The 20,293-nt window shown below is 29.3% G+C and overlaps 2 protein-coding genes across 4 annotated transcripts; both read left to right on the top strand.

Annotated features, from left to right (window-relative positions):
- The first annotated feature begins 706 nt into the window (after positions 1–706).
- On the top strand, positions 707–8,603 carry Hyccin (PI4KA lipid kinase complex subunit hyccin). 3 transcript variants are annotated; one of them, XR_014440412.1, is made up of 10 exons: positions 707–1,221; positions 1,589–1,723; positions 2,164–2,289; positions 2,705–2,922; positions 3,015–3,161; positions 3,348–3,478; positions 3,589–3,705; positions 4,683–5,183; positions 5,369–5,490; positions 6,110–6,197. XR_014440412.1 is itself a non-coding variant. In XM_083108780.1 (9 exons), the coding sequence occupies exons 1-8, from the start codon at positions 1,072–1,074 to the stop codon at positions 5,144–5,146; spliced, it is 1,488 nt and encodes a 495-aa protein (XP_082964906.1). In that variant the 5' UTR covers positions 707–1,071; the 3' UTR covers positions 5,147–5,183; positions 6,110–6,249. The 3 variants fall into 3 exon arrangements, 2 of the variants coding, with proteins under 2 accessions (XP_082964906.1, XP_082964897.1); XM_083108780.1 differs by lacking the exon at positions 5,369–5,490 and having other exon boundaries at positions 6,110–6,249; XM_083108771.1 differs by lacking the exons at positions 4,683–5,183; positions 5,369–5,490 and having other exon boundaries at positions 723–1,221; positions 6,110–8,603.
- A 9,016-nt stretch (positions 8,604–17,619) lies between these two features.
- Positions 17,620–20,041, top strand: LOC145977100 (uncharacterized). Its single transcript, XM_083108801.1, has 7 exons — positions 17,620–17,655; positions 17,737–18,178; positions 18,300–18,448; positions 18,529–18,667; positions 18,850–19,077; positions 19,287–19,602; positions 19,709–20,041. The coding sequence occupies exons 2-7, from the start codon at positions 17,831–17,833 to the stop codon at positions 19,864–19,866; spliced, it is 1,338 nt and encodes a 445-aa protein (XP_082964927.1). The 5' UTR covers positions 17,620–17,655; positions 17,737–17,830; the 3' UTR covers positions 19,867–20,041.
- Positions 20,042–20,293: the final 252 nt, after the last annotated feature.

Genomic DNA, 20,293 nt, shown 5'->3' with positions numbered 1-20,293 from the left:
GCTATGTGGAATCCTTTTTTCACTTTATTATTCTAATTACTGTTGATGCAAGAAAATTTATCAAAAGGTTGTCTATCAAAATAATAGCTGTCAGATTTTAATTTCAGAAACGTCAAACTGTCAAAGTCGCGAAATAAAATTTTAAAATTCGCTCGTCTAAGCAGAACATTCGATCGAACAATCAAAATGAAGTAAATTTAGCGCCTCTTGCCGGATTGGTCAATCAAACGCAATCCTGTCTAGGTAGATTTTCGAATGCACTTTTTTCAACTAGTGCATGTATACACATATATATAAATTAATCATCGTTAAAAAAAAATTTGTGACGCTGTTTTTTTGGAATAAAAAAAGATTTTGTATTAAAAAAAAAAGACGCGAATGAAAGATAAGCTACGTAATAATTTTGACAGGTAGAATACAATCATACAATCATTCTATAATCTATAACTTCAATAATATAATTGTATACATTCCCAGCAAACACCAAGTAACAGTTATATAATTGTTAGTTATAATTTCCCACTCAACAATATAATTGTTATTTAACACATAACAGTTATATAACATGTAACAGTTATATTGTTGAATAAGAAATTATAACTAACAATTATAACAGTACAAGTAACAGTTATATATATGTTATATAACTGTTAATAATAGTTATATAACAGTTATATAACTTACTTGGTGTTTGCTGGATAAATATACCTGAGTTTGCGCGACGCGCTGACTGACACGTAACGTCATTGGTCGATGTCGCGGCCAGCGGCAAGGACTGGCGATAATAACCTGTCTTCTCGCGGTCGTGTCGTGTCGGGAACTGGAAGAAGAGAGGCGAGGAAGGATACGCGTGCGATACGCGTAACGTTGCGTGCAATCGGACCATCGGACCTGCCGCTCGTCCTCTCCCTTGATGAGCGCGTGCGATCTCGCGACAGGTGTGTGTGATGATCTCCGTGACGGTGACGGCGAGCGTATCATCATCATCGTCGGAGACATCGAGGCCGCACTTCCGGGAATACGTCAATAGGATCCTAATTTATTGACGAAGGCGCGAAGCGTCCGAGAAAGATGACGGAGAGCCTGATCAACGAGTGGCTGGCGGACTGCAAGGATGTCTCGCCATCCGAGCTTCACACGTTCGCCAGCACGCTTTCGCAGGATAACGAGATCGTGCGAGCGCTCTACATGTTGCTGGAGGAGCGCACCAAGTACAGCGAGGTACATGTCCCTGATTCAATTGGCGCAAAATTGCGGTCAATTGCATATATGTGGTCTGGAAACGTCATTACATTTAATCTATCAGTGCAGTCTCTTGTGCAGTATATGTCAATATTAGTCATATGTGTATCATATGTCATGTGTCATATATGAGGAAAATGTCATGGAGTTATTATTACACGAGGAGGAAAATAATATTAATAAAGTAGTTTATAATTAGTTGTTAAACCTTAACGAAGGTTTGTAAAATGTATCAGCAATTTTACAAACACTTGTTGAGGGGATGCGTATTATTATCGTCATTGTGAGAGATTTATTTTTTAAAACTGATTGTTTATATTCCGCTTATCTTGGGTCATTGTTGCAGTTGATGGATACAGTATGTAATCAGTTATATAATTTTTATCGATCTCGAGAAATAGAGCTGCAAAGGTTCACTCTGCAATTTCTACCGACTCTGATATATATTTATCTAAACTCAGCTGCGCATGGTGACATTAAGGTAAAATTATACTATATATTATTATAATTAAGAGTACATATGACGCATCATAGATAAAAAACAATAATATTCTATCAACTTGCTTATCAACTGTATCATTTCTCTATTATGTTTTATGCTATCTCATTGTATATAATTGGTATTTTAAATAGTTATATAATGAAAAACATATGTTTACATGGAAAAAAAATTTGCCATTTTGTGTTATACTTAACTATTTTATATTGTAGCATGATAAAAAAATTATTTGTATAGCTCTAAGATAGATCTTGATTTGATCTTTGATATTATATTGATCTTTGATATTATATTTCTTATGAAAAAGAAACTATTCTTAAGAGTATTTTATAAATTCTACAGTTATATACAGTTATATACAGTTATATTCTGGTTTCAAGCACATAATACATAATACTTTGTTAATAATATCTAATTTTCAGAGCTGTCGTTCCCTTGAGACTCTATTAATCGGATTATATAATTTAGAAGTGGTCGATAAATCAGGACAACAGAAAGCAATCTCATTTAGATTACCATCGCTTGCTATGTTATCCATATATCATGAGGTATGTTGATCATATTTATGGAATGCATAAAAATGAACAAGAATTAATAACAGAAATAATATAAATCACAGATATATAAATTATTTCTTTTTCTTAACATAGATTAGAATACATAATCAATTATTATAGAATTTTATAAATCATGCACTTTTTCTTTTTAATAAAAATTTTTCAATTTTAATAAAAATATAAGTCAGAATCAGAAGTATATGAAGCAAATTTTATATATGGAATAATTTTTAATTTCAAAATTAAACTATATTTAATCTACAAAGTATTTAACACATGTAGAATAATCTTATTAAAAAAATTTCTGTGTTAAAAGAAAGAAAAACTTTCTAATTTATATTATTCTATTGCAAAATTACTAGATTTTCTTAAATAATTATTCAATATAATATGTTCTTTGATACAGCCTGCAAGTTTAGCGCCAGCCTCCCTAACAGAAAGTGCAGTGCGTCGTTTTGAAGAGTGTAATTCAAAGCTTGTGAGCTGGGGTCCATTGCAACAAGTAGAAACATTGAATGCACAAAACAGGTTGAAAGTCATGACAGCTCTGCTTTTTATCTATAATCAACAACTTGGTTATATAAATAAATTCGCTTTAGAACAATTGTGCAAGGTTGCAACAAAGTAAGTTTAGTTTTTAGTCATAAAGATACAGACATTAAATTTGTTATATTTTCACCTTTTAATCGCAATTTTCAATTTTATTTCTGGTGCAGACTTGTCACGCAAGGGTTCATGAAACCAGGACATCATCAACGCTCTTCATACGGCAGTGAGTCTAGCTTTGTTCCAAGGCTTTTGCCACGTATACCAGTATCCAGCCAATTTCTCTTGGAATTTTTGCATGCTGTATATTTTGCCATGTATGTAATGCATTATTGCAAATTTAACAGGATTTTTCACAATCTATTTTCTCCGCACACTTTTCTCATTATCTTATTATATATTAACAAATATAAACTTAGCACAGCATTTGACTAATTTGTGCTAGCATTGCATATCTTCATGTATAAGATTACATTTCCTCAGTAAAATATTTCGATTTGTAGGTATAACGAATGCTGGTATATAGGAAATCAAGCTGTGGAAGATATTCATAATAGAGCATGTTACGAAGCATATCCAAATGTAATGTTGGTTACCAATGCTGTGCGAAATTCCGCCAGTTCTGGAGCACCAGGTAATTATTTCCATACATGATTAAATTTAAATTTGAGATATTAATTTAAGTATAAAATTTAAATACTCCAAAGAATAAATATTTTATAATTTCTTTTATATCTTATTCAGGTCAACCGAGCGATGGACCAATTGGAATTAGCGTTGCACTGTCCCCGGCAACTGCTACGCCAACCGTTTCAAAGTCTATGATCACAAATGCTTCCTTTCGTACTAAAAAATTACCAGGTATGTTCATATATTGTATCTATATGTATTATAAATTATTAATTTTTCTACGACGACATGTGATAAAAAGTAAAGTTGTCAGGAGCAATAATAATGAAGAATAAGAGAAATGTAATATCTTTTGAGAAAATACCTAAAATTGATATTATATATATTTTTAAAAGTGAAATATATATCTAAATTTATATCTCTAAATTTTTATTATATATGGATAGATAGTATAATATGTAGTTGTATTCATTTTTATATTAATTCTTTCACTTGGCGCTTTTGAGAAAAAGCCTTTCAAAAAATTCGTTTACATAATTTTCTCGAAATTACACTCAAAATTAATTTTCAAATTCATTTTAATCGAACTTGGTAATTGGTTATTGTGTTTTACGCAAGTTTGTATATGTGGGCGAGTATATCTGAATAAAAGTGCTAAATACTAACAGAATATTAACATCAGAGCTATGTTTTCCATTAAAATAGCTAACATGCATAGAGATAAAATTTTAATTGTGTGTTGAAATATATTAACTTTATACCTTTTACACAACAGACATAAATAATACACAGAAAACAGATATGCATGGACGTGAATGTATTCGAGTATTCTTAGGTCCAAGTTTGCATGTGACGTCCCTCTAAGTTTTATGAAATTATTGCTGAATTGAAATGTCTTTTTTTGTCCCAAGAATGAATTAGTTGCCCAAACAAGTAGATATTGATATAATGATTATACACACACATTTTTGGGAAACCACAATGTGCAATGTACTATGTATTTTCTCCTCCGCCCCTTCCCCGCTCACTCTTATCTGTATTTCGTGATTTGCTTGTGATAATTCGCAAAAATCATGAAATACATGTACGAATAAAAATAAAGTGAAAATTGACTAAACTCGAATTCGCATGATATAAAGTTTTAAAATATATACGATAAGCTAGAGAGAGAATCCAAAAAATGTGGATTGCGCGTCTATGTCTACTAGACGATCTGGATGAGAAGTTATTTGCGGTCGAATTGAGCAATTGTCAAGTCGAGAAGCAACAGCAACCGGCAGTATCTGGCAGCAAACGTCGTCCATGGCATTGGAAGCACACGCTTCCAAATACGGTCGATAAGAAGGACCCGGGCATGGGAAAGGCGCAATCTTCTTCCTCGTTGGAAGGTTCTAGACGTGGAAGTGTATGCAGCAGCAGCCAAAGCTCGCCGATAAAGTCCTCTCCTAAAAGGAGCAAGGATCAACAATTAAAGAAAGCGGCTCTCGACGATGGCAGTCCGAAAAATAGAAAAGATAGTAACGTAAAGTGCGACTCTACTTTTTCCGACGATAGATTGACGGCCGTTAATGCGCATCTGTATAGCGTGTTAGAGGAGCAGGCTCTGGGCGAGATTATTCGTGAATCGGTGGACAGTGTATATACGGAAGGCAACAACAGAGTAGATCGATGAAATTTTGCGCCACTGCCGCACTGTCATCAAACATATGGTATTATCACTTCAGTTACAACCACTATAGGATGGCGTAAATCTCATCACGCTATGATATCTCCGTCAGACTTACGATTCTCATTATTGTTTTCTCATTCGGTATACACACTAGCAGCGCACACACGCAAAACAATGTTGTTGACTTGTAATAATCCATCGTGATCGTGGATGTATTCCTTTCAGAAGTATCACTCCCAGCTATAATGAGACATACGCATAAAACAAAATCTAAACAGAAACCAGCGCATGACTGGAAATATGCATGTCGTCACGGCACATTTATCTTCCCGCACCGAGAAATTCAAGTATATTGCTTGACTAAAAAATGTACTTGATGTATTCTTTTCCTCTACTAACTGTACTTCTTGTCTGTCTCTCACGTTTATATTCTCATTTAAATATTACTTGCGCAATTTGTCTTTTTTTTTTATTTTTTGCACTCTGTATTTTCCTCTCTATATCAAATGTAGATTTTATATGTTTAATATTTTCTACTTCCTATAAATGTTCTCTCCCACTCGTTTAAAATACATCTATGTATTATGAACATATAATTGAATATAGAAAAAATAAAAGAGATATTGTGGTTGATACACACGTACATATTGCAATGCATTTTCGTTGAGAACAAATACATGTTCCTTTATCGCGTAATTAATGTAATTTATGTGCTATTTAAACGTATAATTTTATTAGATTCTCTTCCAAGCAAACAGAAATAAATCATATTTATGTTATAAGATATTTAATATATGCAATTTATGGATATTATGTAGAATGTATATGTATGTTTTGTTGCCTCTAAGAGACGCTTGTTAATTTTTAATATTGCTTTTATTATTGTCAATTCCAATTTGACGGTACACTTTTGTTTACTTATGATACAGGAACCGATATTGTATAAAAATTTTCTTTTGCCCTCAGATGACATACCAATACAAGTTGTAAAAGATGATACTATCGGAGAGGGTAAAAGTAACCTGGTATCAATCACGGAGGAACAAGAATCAACAGAGCCGAACCGTATTGGTTCCATGAGACAATCAAAGGATCAAAAGACTGCTTCAAAGATTACAAATTTCCCTGTACTCGGTAAGAAACCTAAAGAGAAGGAGGGGAAGATAATGAAAAACACTCACGTTGCATTGTCCGAGAAGGAGAAGAAGCTCGGTTCCCAAACGACATCGAAAGAGAACATTAAAGGAAGTTTATCCATGTTGAGCAATAGTGAGCAACAAGCGGAAGTCGATGGAAATATTAATGGATGTGCGATTCGAAAGAAAAATAACAGTGTAGAAAACAATACGATCATAATAGATTCAAACATTGCGTTGATCGAAAATGACAGACTGGCATTAAATAATGATGTTACCGATAGTAGTATGGAAAATTCTATCAATTTAAGGGCGCATAATGAAACAGAGTCTATGGCTTCTTCTATCCAAGTTAGCTCTGTTTAATGACGATAAGAGTCTATAAGTTATACAAAGTGTTATATATATAAATAGTAATGGGCTGAAAACATACAATATTAAGCAAATAAGTCGTTCTCTTCCAACTAGCAAATCTGATAAAAATCCGTGTCTAACATGTACATGTTGCCTTTTCCTAAAATTATTTAAGGTCACACACTACTTTCCCAATAATAATATGTGTACATTACCACTGTATTGCAATATTTCGAATAGGAATTATATATTTTTCTCGACATGTAGAGCAATTTAGTCAGTCCATTACTCTATTGATCTCCATGATAAATCTAAAAAAATGGGAGAGGGAACAATATGAACTAAAGGTATACATGATTGTTTAATATTTTGTGTGCATATTAGTATATATTGACTAATTTTTGTAATTAAATTTCTATAATTTATTCGATATATTTTATATATATACATCAGAATATGTGTAGTATTGTAATCTCCTTATCCTCATACGGTTATCGAGTCACACTTTTAGAGATTATAGATCATTATTATAATCCAGAAAACGAGTATTATTACACAATGCAATGTAATATCAATGTATGTATTTATGTTTAACCCAGATGTGCCTTGATGCACCTGTGATGAAACTTTCTTTATCGTCCCAGATATGTAGATAATAAATTTATGATGAAGGGAAGAAAGGAAGAATGTCTAGATAAAATTACAATATCGCTTAATTAGTAAGCGAATAAATATGTATCTATACGAATATAGAATATCAGACATATCTGGGTTGAATAATATAAATCTATTACTTTTGTCATAATTGTTCCGAAATGATATTAAGAATTCGTGACGAATCATTTGTTTTTGCAAACAGTTGTAAACATTTATATATACAGATGTATACATGCACATATTTATATATAAGATGCTCCAAAACTCTACCCTAAATTAACTAAAAAATATATACTTTTATTTGCTTTTTCATTCATAATTTCATTCATAAAATTTAGTTCACAAGCCCTTCCTTTTCAATTATTTAACTCGGAAATTATTGATACCTCGACATCACAAAATCCACTATTCAAAAACTTTATTCGATGGTTTTGAAATATCTTGTATATATTATACATATATGTGTAATTGTTGGAAATAATGCGAAATTTGAATGTAAGAGAGACTTTATTCTCTCACGTGAAACTTGACTCACGTTGAAAATGGTCAACTAGTCGAGAAAATATTTGCCATTTGTATATAAAAAATTGGGAATAGAATAGCAGAAATGTTTTTCGAAGAATTTGGAATTCAATTTTATTTCACGTTTTATTATATATGTCTCGCTATTTATATTTAAGCGTGATCAGGTTGTAATCAGATCGATATAATCAATTTTCTAAACTTTTTAACTTGATACATTCAACAATATAGAAATTATAAAAAAAAAGTAACGACAAAAAGAGTCTTTCTCAGACGCAATATGTATTGTTTTAAAATTTCCACTGTGTATCTCCTTATAATATGTAAATATACAGATATACAAAGTTGATCAACAAATAAAAAATACATCACATATTGTGTGTTTAATAATTAATTTTTCTCTTAGAATTTTAGAGAAATTGATTTCATATTTTTCAAAGGATACTATGTTCAATTCCCAATTCTTTATGTTCATTCTGAGTGCACACAAAGTTGTATTAATCTATATTAATGTGTAAATATATATATAATTAAAAAAAATATTAATTGTAGAAAAGGAAGAAGAAAAGGTTTAACTCAATATAAAGAACCACATATATCGTCAACTGCATTTGTTAAAATAAGTCAGTTAATTATTCCAAACTGTGAAACAATATATCATGAAAGTGAAGCACATTGGAATCGATGTGACATTTAAGGATCACTGGTTAATTTAATTACCTTATGGCCTATTGTATTAATTAAAGTGTAAAAATAGATTATAAAAATACATTGAAGTGTTACCCGAAGAAGTTGATAATAGCAATGATAAGTGTAAATGCCATATTATTTTATGTGATTTTATATTTTTAGGTTTTGCTCCCCTTAATTTTTAAAGAGATATATTGTAGATTTTAAAGATATACTGCATTTTTATATTCATATATTTTTGAGAAAAATCATTTTTTAAAAATTTTCAATTTTTAAGAAAATAGATTCTTTTAGATTTTTTTACTTGGATTAATAAATTCAAACTATTTTTAAATGATTAATAGTATCGTTCAAAATGCTTTTTAGAATACAACAAAATTCGCGATTCAGATCTCTGCTATCAATTTTTCAGAGCAAATTCGCAACTGTAAATCCTCGATTTGACCACGAAAGGAAAATAAGTAGCTCTCTCCTTTATACGACAGCTAAGGAAGACAAACGGACGGATTACCGTACTTTCCTTCCTTGTGATTCTATTCACAACCCGCGTCAGCTTTTGTCGAACGATTTATTTATTTCTTACCATCGCACTTTTGTATCACATTTGAAAGATGTATTGAATTTTTAGGAATGCAGAAGAATAAGGACAAAACTGAGCGCGATAAATATTAAAAGAAACAAGCGCGTGTCCTCGATTCAATCTCTGAAAATATAAGAATCCAAATCTAAAAATGTTAGCCAGAGAATGCGAGACATTCAAGATAAATTCTTACATTTAAAACTCCTCGATGTCTGACAGTTCTAGATTCTAAAGACACTGAGAATTCTGAATTCTATCCTCTCGGAATCCACCGATCCTAAAATTGTTTAACTTTCTCGCGAGAGTTTAACTTTCAACTTTGCATCTCTCGGAGAGAGAATCTTCGAGTTTCAAATTTTTGTTCTATTTTTTTGTGACAACCGAAATTTCTTTCGATCGCGAAATTTCAATTTGTTTCAAAAAATTGGATCATCCTCCTGTCGATGCCGCACGCGGTCATGTCGACCGCTACATGACACAATATGACCGCGCGAACTGAGGGTGACGTCTATCAATTATTATCTGGGGATGACAATTAATACGCCAGAAATTTCGGCCATATCGGGAATAGATTATTAACAGATGATACAGTTACGTGTCGCGACACAAGCATGACGAATCGACAATATTAGTTTCATGCTACAGGAAACGTGCGTCATACGTCCTTCGATGTATTTACAGACGCAAGATATCCTTTTCAATGTTCTCGTAGATCGCACTGTTTCATTTAATAAATTCTTTCATTTCTGAAATAAATATTTTAAATAATTAATAAATAATAAATAAATAATAATAAAATATATAAATAAACAATAAATAAAAATTAATAAATAATTAGCAAAGAAAAAGAGAGAAATTAATCTGCTTAAATGACATTACGTAACATTGTAAAACGAGATATCATTTAAATAATTATGAAATTATTTTGTATATCTCTTACCATTTTATTAAATTTATTTATTTATTTTATTAAATTGCCCTCGGCGAATTTGCCCTCGACAAATTGCTTTCATTCTTTGTCGGAAAATTTTGCTCGACTTCTGTTAAAAGAGATTCTGCTGCGTTGTATATATAAATATATAAATATATAAATAAATTTAAGGGAGAGAGAGCCTTGGATTCTTTTAAATTCTTGGGATATCCCCTTGTACTTTTAAAAATATACATGTAATGATTTTTCACCCCAACTTTCGGGGGATGCGACTCTTTACTTTAGAGATTTCTTCATATATACAGGGTGACCCATTTTAACTTAGGCAGCCAAATAACTCGAAAAATAAGCAAGATAGAGAAAAATGTTTTAGACAAAAGTTGTATGGTTTCGAGGGGGCCATAAGATGGTATCATTGGTTTGACCTTGAAGAGTCATTTGAAGGTCACGTGAAGGTCACTTCAATTTTTTTAAATGGAATACCCTATATATTTTTGTACATTCTTGTAGCTTATTTCGAGAGCTTTCCAAAACACTATAATTAAGTACCTTTCCGTTAAGTACTTTTTGAGTTATGATGCTTGAAATAATTTCTTAATTTTACATAAACCGTAAAATATCTTGTAAAATATTCATTTTTCGATTATCTTACCTTAATACTTTTATGTACAAAATAATGAGAGGAATCAATTGGTGTAAAGAAAACACATAGTTGTTTTGAAGAAAAAATATGGAATTGTTAATTGCAAATTACATATTTTTTCTTCGAAACAACTATGTGTTTTCTTTACACCAATTGATTCCTCTCATTATTTTGTACATAAAACTATTAAGGTAAGGTAATCGAAAAATGAATATTTTACAAGATATTTTACGGTTTATGTAAAATTAAGAAATTATTTCAAGCCTCATAACTCAAAAAGTACTTAACGAAAATGTACTTAATTATAGTGTTTTGGAAAGCTCTCGAGATGAGCTACAAGAATGTACAAAAATATATAGGATGTTCCATTTAAAAAAATTGAAGTGACCTTCACGTGACCTTCAAATGACTCTTCAAGGTCAAACCAATGATACCATCTTATGGCCCCCTCGAAACCATACAACTTTTGTCTAAAACATTTTTCTCTATCTTGCTTATTTTTCGAGTTATTTGGCTGCCTAAGTTAAAATGGGTCACCCTGTATAGAATTTGTAATTTTGAAGAGAAGAATCTGGAGATATTGTATTGCATCCTTTTCATTCATTTGGAGAGAAATATCAAAATTTACATGTGTGTTTACAAATGTAAAATTTTCCAACTTTTATTATATAATTATATATGCTGACAGAAAATGCTTAAATTATATAGAATTACTATAGTTTCTTATAAACCGCATTTCTAACGAGAGAGGAATTAATAAAGCTGTCAATTTAAACAAAATGAAACTCTAATTTAATGCTTACTATTTATTTATTTAATGCTTGCTATTTATTTATTTAATGCTTGCTATTTATTTATTTAATACTTATTGACATTACGCGATGAAATTTTACATCTATACAAACCGTAAATATTCCTCAATTTTTTCAATTTAAGAAAAAATTTTTACTTTATCTTCAAAAATAAAAGAGGAGAAGATTGGACTGTTTTAAATTCTTCGGACACACACTCGTGTCGTTTTAAAAGTACGCATCTAACGATTTTTAATCCAATTTTCAGGATGCAACTCTAGATTCCTCATATATATAGAATCTGTAATTTTGAAGAGGAGATATTATATGTCGCATCCTTCTCATTTATTTAAAGAGAATTATTAGAATTTACAGAATTTGTGTGTTTAACACAAATTCAAAGTTCTCCAATTTTTATGTAACATTTATATAACTGTTACATGTTATATAATTGTTACATAACATGTAACAGTTATTTTGTTGAGTGGGAAATTATAACTAAAATAGTTATATAAATGTTATTTGGTGTTTGCTGGGTATACTGACAGGGTATACTGAAAAAGCTTAAATTACATAGAATTATTTTTATAAACCGTATTTCTGATGAGAGATTAAAGATGTCAATTTAAAAAAATCCAGTTCTAATTTAATGTTTGCTATTTAATGTTTATTGACATTACGGTGAAACTTCCCAGCAAACACCAAGTAACAATTATATAATTGTTAGTTATAATTTCCCACTCAACAATATAATTCTTAATTAACACATAACAGTTATATAACATGTAACAGTTATATTGTTGAGTAGGAAATTATAACTAAAAGTTATATAACTGTTACTTGGTGTTTACATCTTTACAAACTTAGAACAGTTTCTCGATCTTTTCAATTTAAGAACCTTTAATCTTACTTTACTTTCAAATTTAAAAGGGGAGAGACAAATTTGTGAGAGTTTTTCGATCTTTTCAATTTAAGAATCCTACTGAATCCTACTTTATCTTCAAATCTAAAAGAGGAGAGGGTTGGACTGTTTTAAATTCTTCGGAAACGACAGACACTCGTGTCGTCTTAAAAGTACGTATCTAACTCTTAATCCAACTTTCCGGAGGGGATACAATATCTCTCCCCCTCTTTATCTACAAGTTCCGTACATAATATGCATAGACTGTGCAACTCCGGAGGGAGGAGAGTCTCCGGAGACATCGCAACCCTTTCCCGTCACCTGGAAAGAGATATCGGGATTTATACGTGTGTGTCTGGTTGGGCTCGTGTGACCTCTATTCGGTATCGCTCTCGGAACACACTCCGTGCGCGGCACTTCAAAGGATGGGCGCATTGTGATATCGCGCAGCTTCACGAATCCTCCTTACGACCTCCGGAATTACCACCGCTATGTTCACGCGTCGACGACGATCGCTCGTTCGCGTATCAATATCAGACTCCGACCAAAGCCCAGGATATTAAGCCACCCCCTCCCCCTCCCCCATTCCACCCCCCGTTACCCCTTCTTCCCCCCTTTCTCTCATCGGCGAGCGTCAATCCGCTCTCGTAACGCAATCATCCTTTCTCACCCTTTCGTTGCCCCCCTCCCCCTCTTCGAGGAAAATCCTTCGGGGAGATTTCTCCTGTTCGCCCGCGCGAACAGGATACGTTTCCGACGACGGAGCTTATCGTCGTCGCCGGGTTCCCGTGAGCGAGGAACGATGATCAAATCGCGCCGGAATCAGCTGTTTGATTCGTATTAATGCGATACGTCATTGGAGGACTCTGGATTTTTCTTGACGGAGCTTGTGTAAAAGCACCAAGTCCGAAAAATCGAGCGCACTTCTGTTAAGTGTCTGCTGAGTATCGAAGCAACACGTATTTTTTAAAAATTTTATAGTATTGTGAGTTTAGATTCTCGCTATTTACAAGTAATTGCTATTTATAAAATATTGTAGTATAAATAATGTATAAATAAATAGTTTAAGTAAATGGCGTGTAAATGGTTTATATATACATATTAAAATTTGTTAATCTCAAATGACGAAAATTTTATTGATATTCAGATCAGTAGAAAGACGTAACAAATATTTAAAATCAAAATAAATTAAATTTTATTATTTGGGTAAAAAAAAAACAGATATATAAGCACAAAATACATATCCGAAAAACTAGTTTATATAATATGATACATTCTTTTAAGTGAAAATTTCGACACAATTTCTTTTCATTTTTCCAGAGATTTATGGCGTATAATAGCTTCAATGTTCAAATCTGATTTTAATGTAAATTTTTGTTCTTTTTAATGTAAATTTTTGTTCTTTTGACTCTTTGTCAATTGTCCATTGTTAATTCATTGATAATATGTAACCAGTAAAAATAAAATTATTATCATCCACTCCATTTGATGATAAAATTTCATATCTTATATCGGTTAACAAGCGAAAAGCAAATATTTAGCTAGACTATAAGAAGCAGATACACATATAATAGACGGACCCTTGCCGTGACAATGTGGAAAAATGAAGAATAGACATAGCATTCCAAGCATTTTTCTTTTTATCTGGAATAAAAGTAGTAGGGATGAAACCAAATGAGCAGATATATGGGACTGAAAAAATGAGATTGAAGCGGTCGAAACGGATCAACAGGAAAACTCCTAGAAGGATTATATTTATACTTCTGCACAATCGTGAATCATAATTTATTATTTTATTATGGATTTGAATATATAGAAATATTTTTGCACAATCATTATGATAAAATTCAATAAATTGAAATAAATTGCTACTCACATTGTAAATTAATATAATTATTTTTACTTATTTTAATATAATTATTTAATATAATTATTATTATATAGTAAAGTTACAGTAAATATAGTATCCTTTTTAAGCAATATAATTGCAATTTGTCGAAGAGATATTATTTTAAGATAATTTTTGGATATTTGAAACGGTATCGTTTTATTTTTTTTTCTTCTCTTTGTATTTTTATTTTATTTTTTATATAACATTCTATTCAATTTATGTTTCAAATAATATATGTTTTTTCCAATCTCTACTATTTCCACTTTTTCTTTCGTTTTCTTTTCATTTATAACATTACATTATCATATTTCCTTTGCATATGTATATATTTTTATCTGTTTATATACCTACGGTTAGAATATCATATCTCGACTGTGTACATATATACAATATTTGCTTGAGTTATCCATTTAGATAATAATAAAATCTTCTATATATGAAGCTTCTATTAAGTTAATAAAAAAATTTTAATATCAATAATTTATTATAAAATGATAAAATTGGCAACAATCAAAGCGTGATAATTGGATCGCAGGGAGAAGGAGAGATAATATCTTCTTTTTTATTTTTTATCAACATATTTCAAAATATTCGCTTTCTTTAAAATATATACAATATATTATGATACATATGAAATACGAACGTTGTGAATTATTTTTTGCTCCATCTTAAATTTCCGTAAATAAGTTATTATAATAAAATATGAAAATATTAAAAGAAACAAGAAAGAAATTTTGATAAAAAGATGATAAAAGCATTAGTGCAGCATAAACGTTAATAGTGATAGTAGTTTTATCTTTACTGATCGCCTTTTTGGACTTATTCCGACGCACTGGATTTTATTTTTAATAACACTAGTTATTTTTAATAACACTGCAGTAATTTTGTTTTAAGAAGAACAGTCTTTATAATTCTATTAATTAATGATTCTTGAACATACACACATGCAATTATTATAATATATATTAAAGCTATTATTCTTGAATCATTGAAACTCATTTTGCAATGTGTCAATTTCGTTTATTTCCACTTTTTTTATATGCATTTTTTTAGTATCCAGATTGCGATAAATAAAAATCATAAATTTTACAGAAAACATTCAATTTCTTAAAATTCAAGTATCGACTGTCTTAAATCTCCAAACAGATTTTTTTGTCAAAAATAATAGGCAATGGACAGCTAAAAATTCCATTAAAATGACATCGAAACATGTTTAAACCATAAATCTCAAGAACAATAAAGATTGGAAAAGAAAAGAGATCCCAAGAATTTGTTATACCTGCCTTCATTGACCAATCGGAAACAAGAAGTCTGTGCATCTATCCTGATTGGTGAATGAAACGCTTCGAAGCACTTCTAAGCAAGAATAACTTTCAGTGTAAATCACATAAAACACGTTATAGACGTATCGCCATAGTGTAAAAAGCTACGCTAAACCTTGTGCATACATTTGTGCATATATTTGTGATACTTTACACATATAAGTATATATACGAATTTAGTGACTTGAAAACAAAAATAGTGCTCTTCCTCGGTTTTTACGAGCATTGTTTAATTCGTTCGTTGAGCATTGGTTACCTTATTCTTTCCAATGGCAAAAATAACAATTTGCCCGACGAAGTTATTGCTATTATTCTGGAAAACAAGAACATCAGCATAGAAGATGTCATAAATTTTAAGTCCATATGTAAAAAATTACAGCCCATAACACTGAGCAATTGCTTTTGGAAGAAAAAAATTTGTCAGAGGTACTTTTATATATTTATAAGCTTTATATTAATTTTGTTATATTAATTTTACACTTGGTCAATATTCGTCGCTCAACAAAACAACTTCGGGAAAACAAAATAATATAATAATAAAAAGGACAATTAAAATTATTATATTGTTATTTTAGTAATTTATATTATTATCTGTTGTTTTTATTGGATATTTTTCGTTTCTGATGTTACAATTTAATACGATTGTAGTAATCAAATTAAAGCCGAAATCTTGATGCGTCTAAAAGTTTAACGATAAGCTTTATATAACAAGCTTTATTGATCAATTCTACGTTATTCTACGCACCATTTAATAACTTTCATTCGCGGTTCATGATTTGTTGTTATCATACACTATAATTTTAAACTTTTTTTTAACTAGATTCTGTTATTAAATTAGGAACACAAAATTTATCCTGTCTTTTATCATTGTCTTTTTGCATGCTGAATTTGTCCTTTTTTACATAAATTATTTTAATTTAGTCAAAATATTAATTTTAAAGGAAATTTTCATTATTGTTGTGTATTAATAGTCTTACTCATTTTGATTATTTCGATTTTGAGATTAAAACGAAGTATTTATTTTATAGTGTAAAATATATAAAATTAGATTGCTACTGTAGCTTTTTTTCATTACAACTCTAAAATTAACAATAGTAGAATTATGTGTTTAAATGTTTGTATAATATTATTCAAACAAGAACACAATTATTACATTTATTTCAACATTTACATTTATTTTAAGATTTATTATTTCTTTCCAAAATTTATTTATATACTACTATATTTTTACGTTTCATAAATAATTATATTCTTTACAACTAAATAAACCTGTCATTTTCTTAAAATTTTCTGTTTATATTTAATAATTTCTATAATTTTATATATAAATATCATATATACAATCATTTATCTATTTGAAGATTGTAAAGATTAAATAACTTTTTATTCTATAATATCCTTTTAGTTTTTATTTTCATTTTAATGGAATAGAGACTCAAAATAATACACGTTTCATTTTTACACTCGAATTTTTATTTAAATAAGATACAAAATAACAAACTTAAATACATGTGAGATTATTACAGTAAATGCATCACAATATCACATTGTGTGGATATTTATAAATTGCCATCCATTAGTATAGCAATAATAACAATTTGATTAAAGAAATCAATATATATTTTTCTATTAAATATTGAAAAAGATATAATATTAATATTTAGATATAATATTAATATTATTAATATTTACAAATCATTTAATTTGCTCTAAATATTAATTAAAAATTTTATTTTGAGGAAAATATATTACTCGCAATTTATTGTTGATATTGTAGCGTTGTTAATAATAAACATAATTCTTGAGAATTTTGTATCTTAATTTTAGATATTCCACAGTAACGAAGAACTATTACTTACATAAGCTGGATAAAATTGAGCATTTAAACTTTGAAAAACAAATAAGTACAGGAACAAAGTGTATCAAAAAGCTATATTATTATGTATCATTAATGTCCGACAATAATTTAACGAAAACTAAGAAAAAAGAATTGGAATATTTTCTACTTTCCATGGTTAAAAATTCCATCACCTATCATTTTGTTTTAGATAAGCTTAATTATTATAGAATTAATTCTGTTCTACAATTACCACGGTAGTATTCAATAAACTAAATTGTTATTAATATTTTAGATTAATGTAATTATTGTATAGTTAACATTTAAATTTCTTTCAGGCCACCAGATATCAATTTGACAATTAAATATAATTTTGAGCTAATTTTCAATTGTTTGACACAATATCGCTTTATATACAAACAAACCAAATATATGACTAAGCCGATCGAAAAGCAGCTTCCAGAACGGCAAATTACTATTTTGGCACAACATTTTTTACCATATTTATCTTATTCGGTCATCAAAACGTGGTTAGATGATATTGCGCAAGACGTACTACTTCGCCTTAAAATTAAATTTCCATCGCATTCAATATTTTCAACATCATCAAAGCGATTTCTTTATTGGAAAAGCCACAATATATATGATAATTATTGGGATGGAATAGAATCAATGCAGATTATGCGTACATTGGAAAAATATGTTTTCTCTGAATTAGAGATACATAAATTACTTCAATCATTGATAATATCGGATCTTAGTGAATATGAAAATAAGAGAGTAAGAAATTTTACATTATGTTAAATTATAATAATTTGTTATGCTCTGCGCAAGAATTACTCTAATTTTAATATTTTATTAATGTTTAATATACAATTTTTAAAAATATAATTTAAAACAGATTTCAGAATTCTTTCTAACTTATCTACTAACTATTACATATCAATGCGTAGCCAGAAGACTCGGCATATGCTGCATTCTGATGCCAATGAAGAGACGGAGAGATATAAACTCTCTAGGAGATCTTAGAATCGTATGGAACTCGAAATAGTAAGCTTAATTTTAATTAAACATAATTTATTTTAGCTATTTCAATTTTTTTGGATTTTATATCTTTTTCTTATTTTTAGTAATACAGAAGTTGAGGATTTTGCAGAATATTTTTATATGGCAAGGGGATCCAATGAAATTTATCCATTAAATATCATTAGAGGAATATATTGCAAAGATATTTCACCTCGTCTCTTAATAAATCGGAAACTTTTATATGTAATTTTTATGTTAATTTTAGCAGTAGTTAAGAAATATGAAGATCAATTGCATGTCTTACAAATACATTAAGTCAATGAGTCAATATATATTTTATAATCATTTAATAAAATAATAAACATTATTTTTACATTCTTGTCTGTAATAGAAATTTTGTAGTTCACTGTTATCTATTTTTTTAGATATTGTTAAAAATGCTACGTAAGTTTGATATTACAACATTGAAAAATTGGAATAATATGAATTATAAGTGGAGTTTCAAAATCATACGCTATTTTCTACGTTTTATATTCTATATTCTATATTGTTCAAAGAAGATAAGAAATAATGCTCAAGAGACGAATGATATAAATCGAATATTCGAGATTCTAAATCAAACTTTCTACGAAAGAATTACAGAAGTAATAGAGGTAGATTATTACACATTGTATTTTAATTATATTTTATTTATATAACAATATATAAAAAATTATATTATTTATAATTATTATGTATATATATATATATATATATATATATATATATATATATATATATGTATATGTATATATAACTTAAATCATTATTTTAGAAATTTGATAAAGTATTATTCACAAATGTTGCTATTACATTTTCACAGGTTAGATCTGATGTTGCAATAAAAGGACAAGTAAAAAAAAGGAAAAAAATAATAAAATATGCTGTGGGAATTATAGTAAAGCATTATGTACGACATGCATTTCATATCAATCATCATTACGGTGTAATAATCGGTTGGCATCATAAGTATGATCCAAAGTTTGTAAAGCAATTGACGATGACAAAAACATGTCAGTTTCCATATCTATGCCCGGAATATGTCGATAAATCTATATGTAAAGAATATGTAAATACTGTCGGAGTACCGTACTGCATAATTCTCAGCGAAAATAATAAAATATGTTATGTCCGACAAGGTATGAATATTTATAGCATTCTTATAAAACTATGATGACACTTATGATTATTTTACGAGTATGATTTTTCATCTTCACAACGTACAATATATTTCTTTAATTTCAGATGATGTATCGTTATGTTCACCAAGACAAATCAATAATATAGAAATAGGACGATTCTTTTATAAATTTGTAGGTACTCATTATGTACCAAATAAAAGACTAAGAAAAAATTATCCAAGGGATACTGCTGCAATTTCTAAAATACTCTCTAATTGCTAATTGATATTAATGATTAGAATGAATTTTAAAAATATTTTGAATGTATCTTTAATGTATAATTTATAATTTCTAAAAGCTATTATTTTAAAAAAAGATAAAAAAAGGTGTCAAGTATATGCGACAATAAATTACTTGAATATAATTATATCCTACAAAAATGATATCAAAAAATTGCGCCAGGAATAAAAATTTTACGCAATAAAAGTATTTTTTTATTATTATTATTATAATATATTATAATATAAAATCTAAAACTTGTAAAAGTTGATACAAAAAATGCATATGGCTTTATTGTACGTGCAAGATAGTTCACGTAGCTTTATGAAATAACTAAATGTTACAGAACAATAAGAACATATAGAGTACATTTATGGAACATACTGCTTGTTTCAACAAGCAATAAGTTTTAATAAACAATAAATATGCA

The sequence above is a fragment of the Camponotus vicinus genome, unplaced genomic scaffold, assembly GCF_025532165.1.
Source record: "Camponotus vicinus isolate PSW18456_S1 unplaced genomic scaffold, iyCamVici1.0 SCAF_1, whole genome shotgun sequence".
Classification (NCBI taxonomy): Eukaryota; Metazoa; Arthropoda; class Insecta; order Hymenoptera; family Formicidae; genus Camponotus; species Camponotus vicinus.
This window is presented reverse-complemented; position numbering and strand designations above follow the sequence as displayed.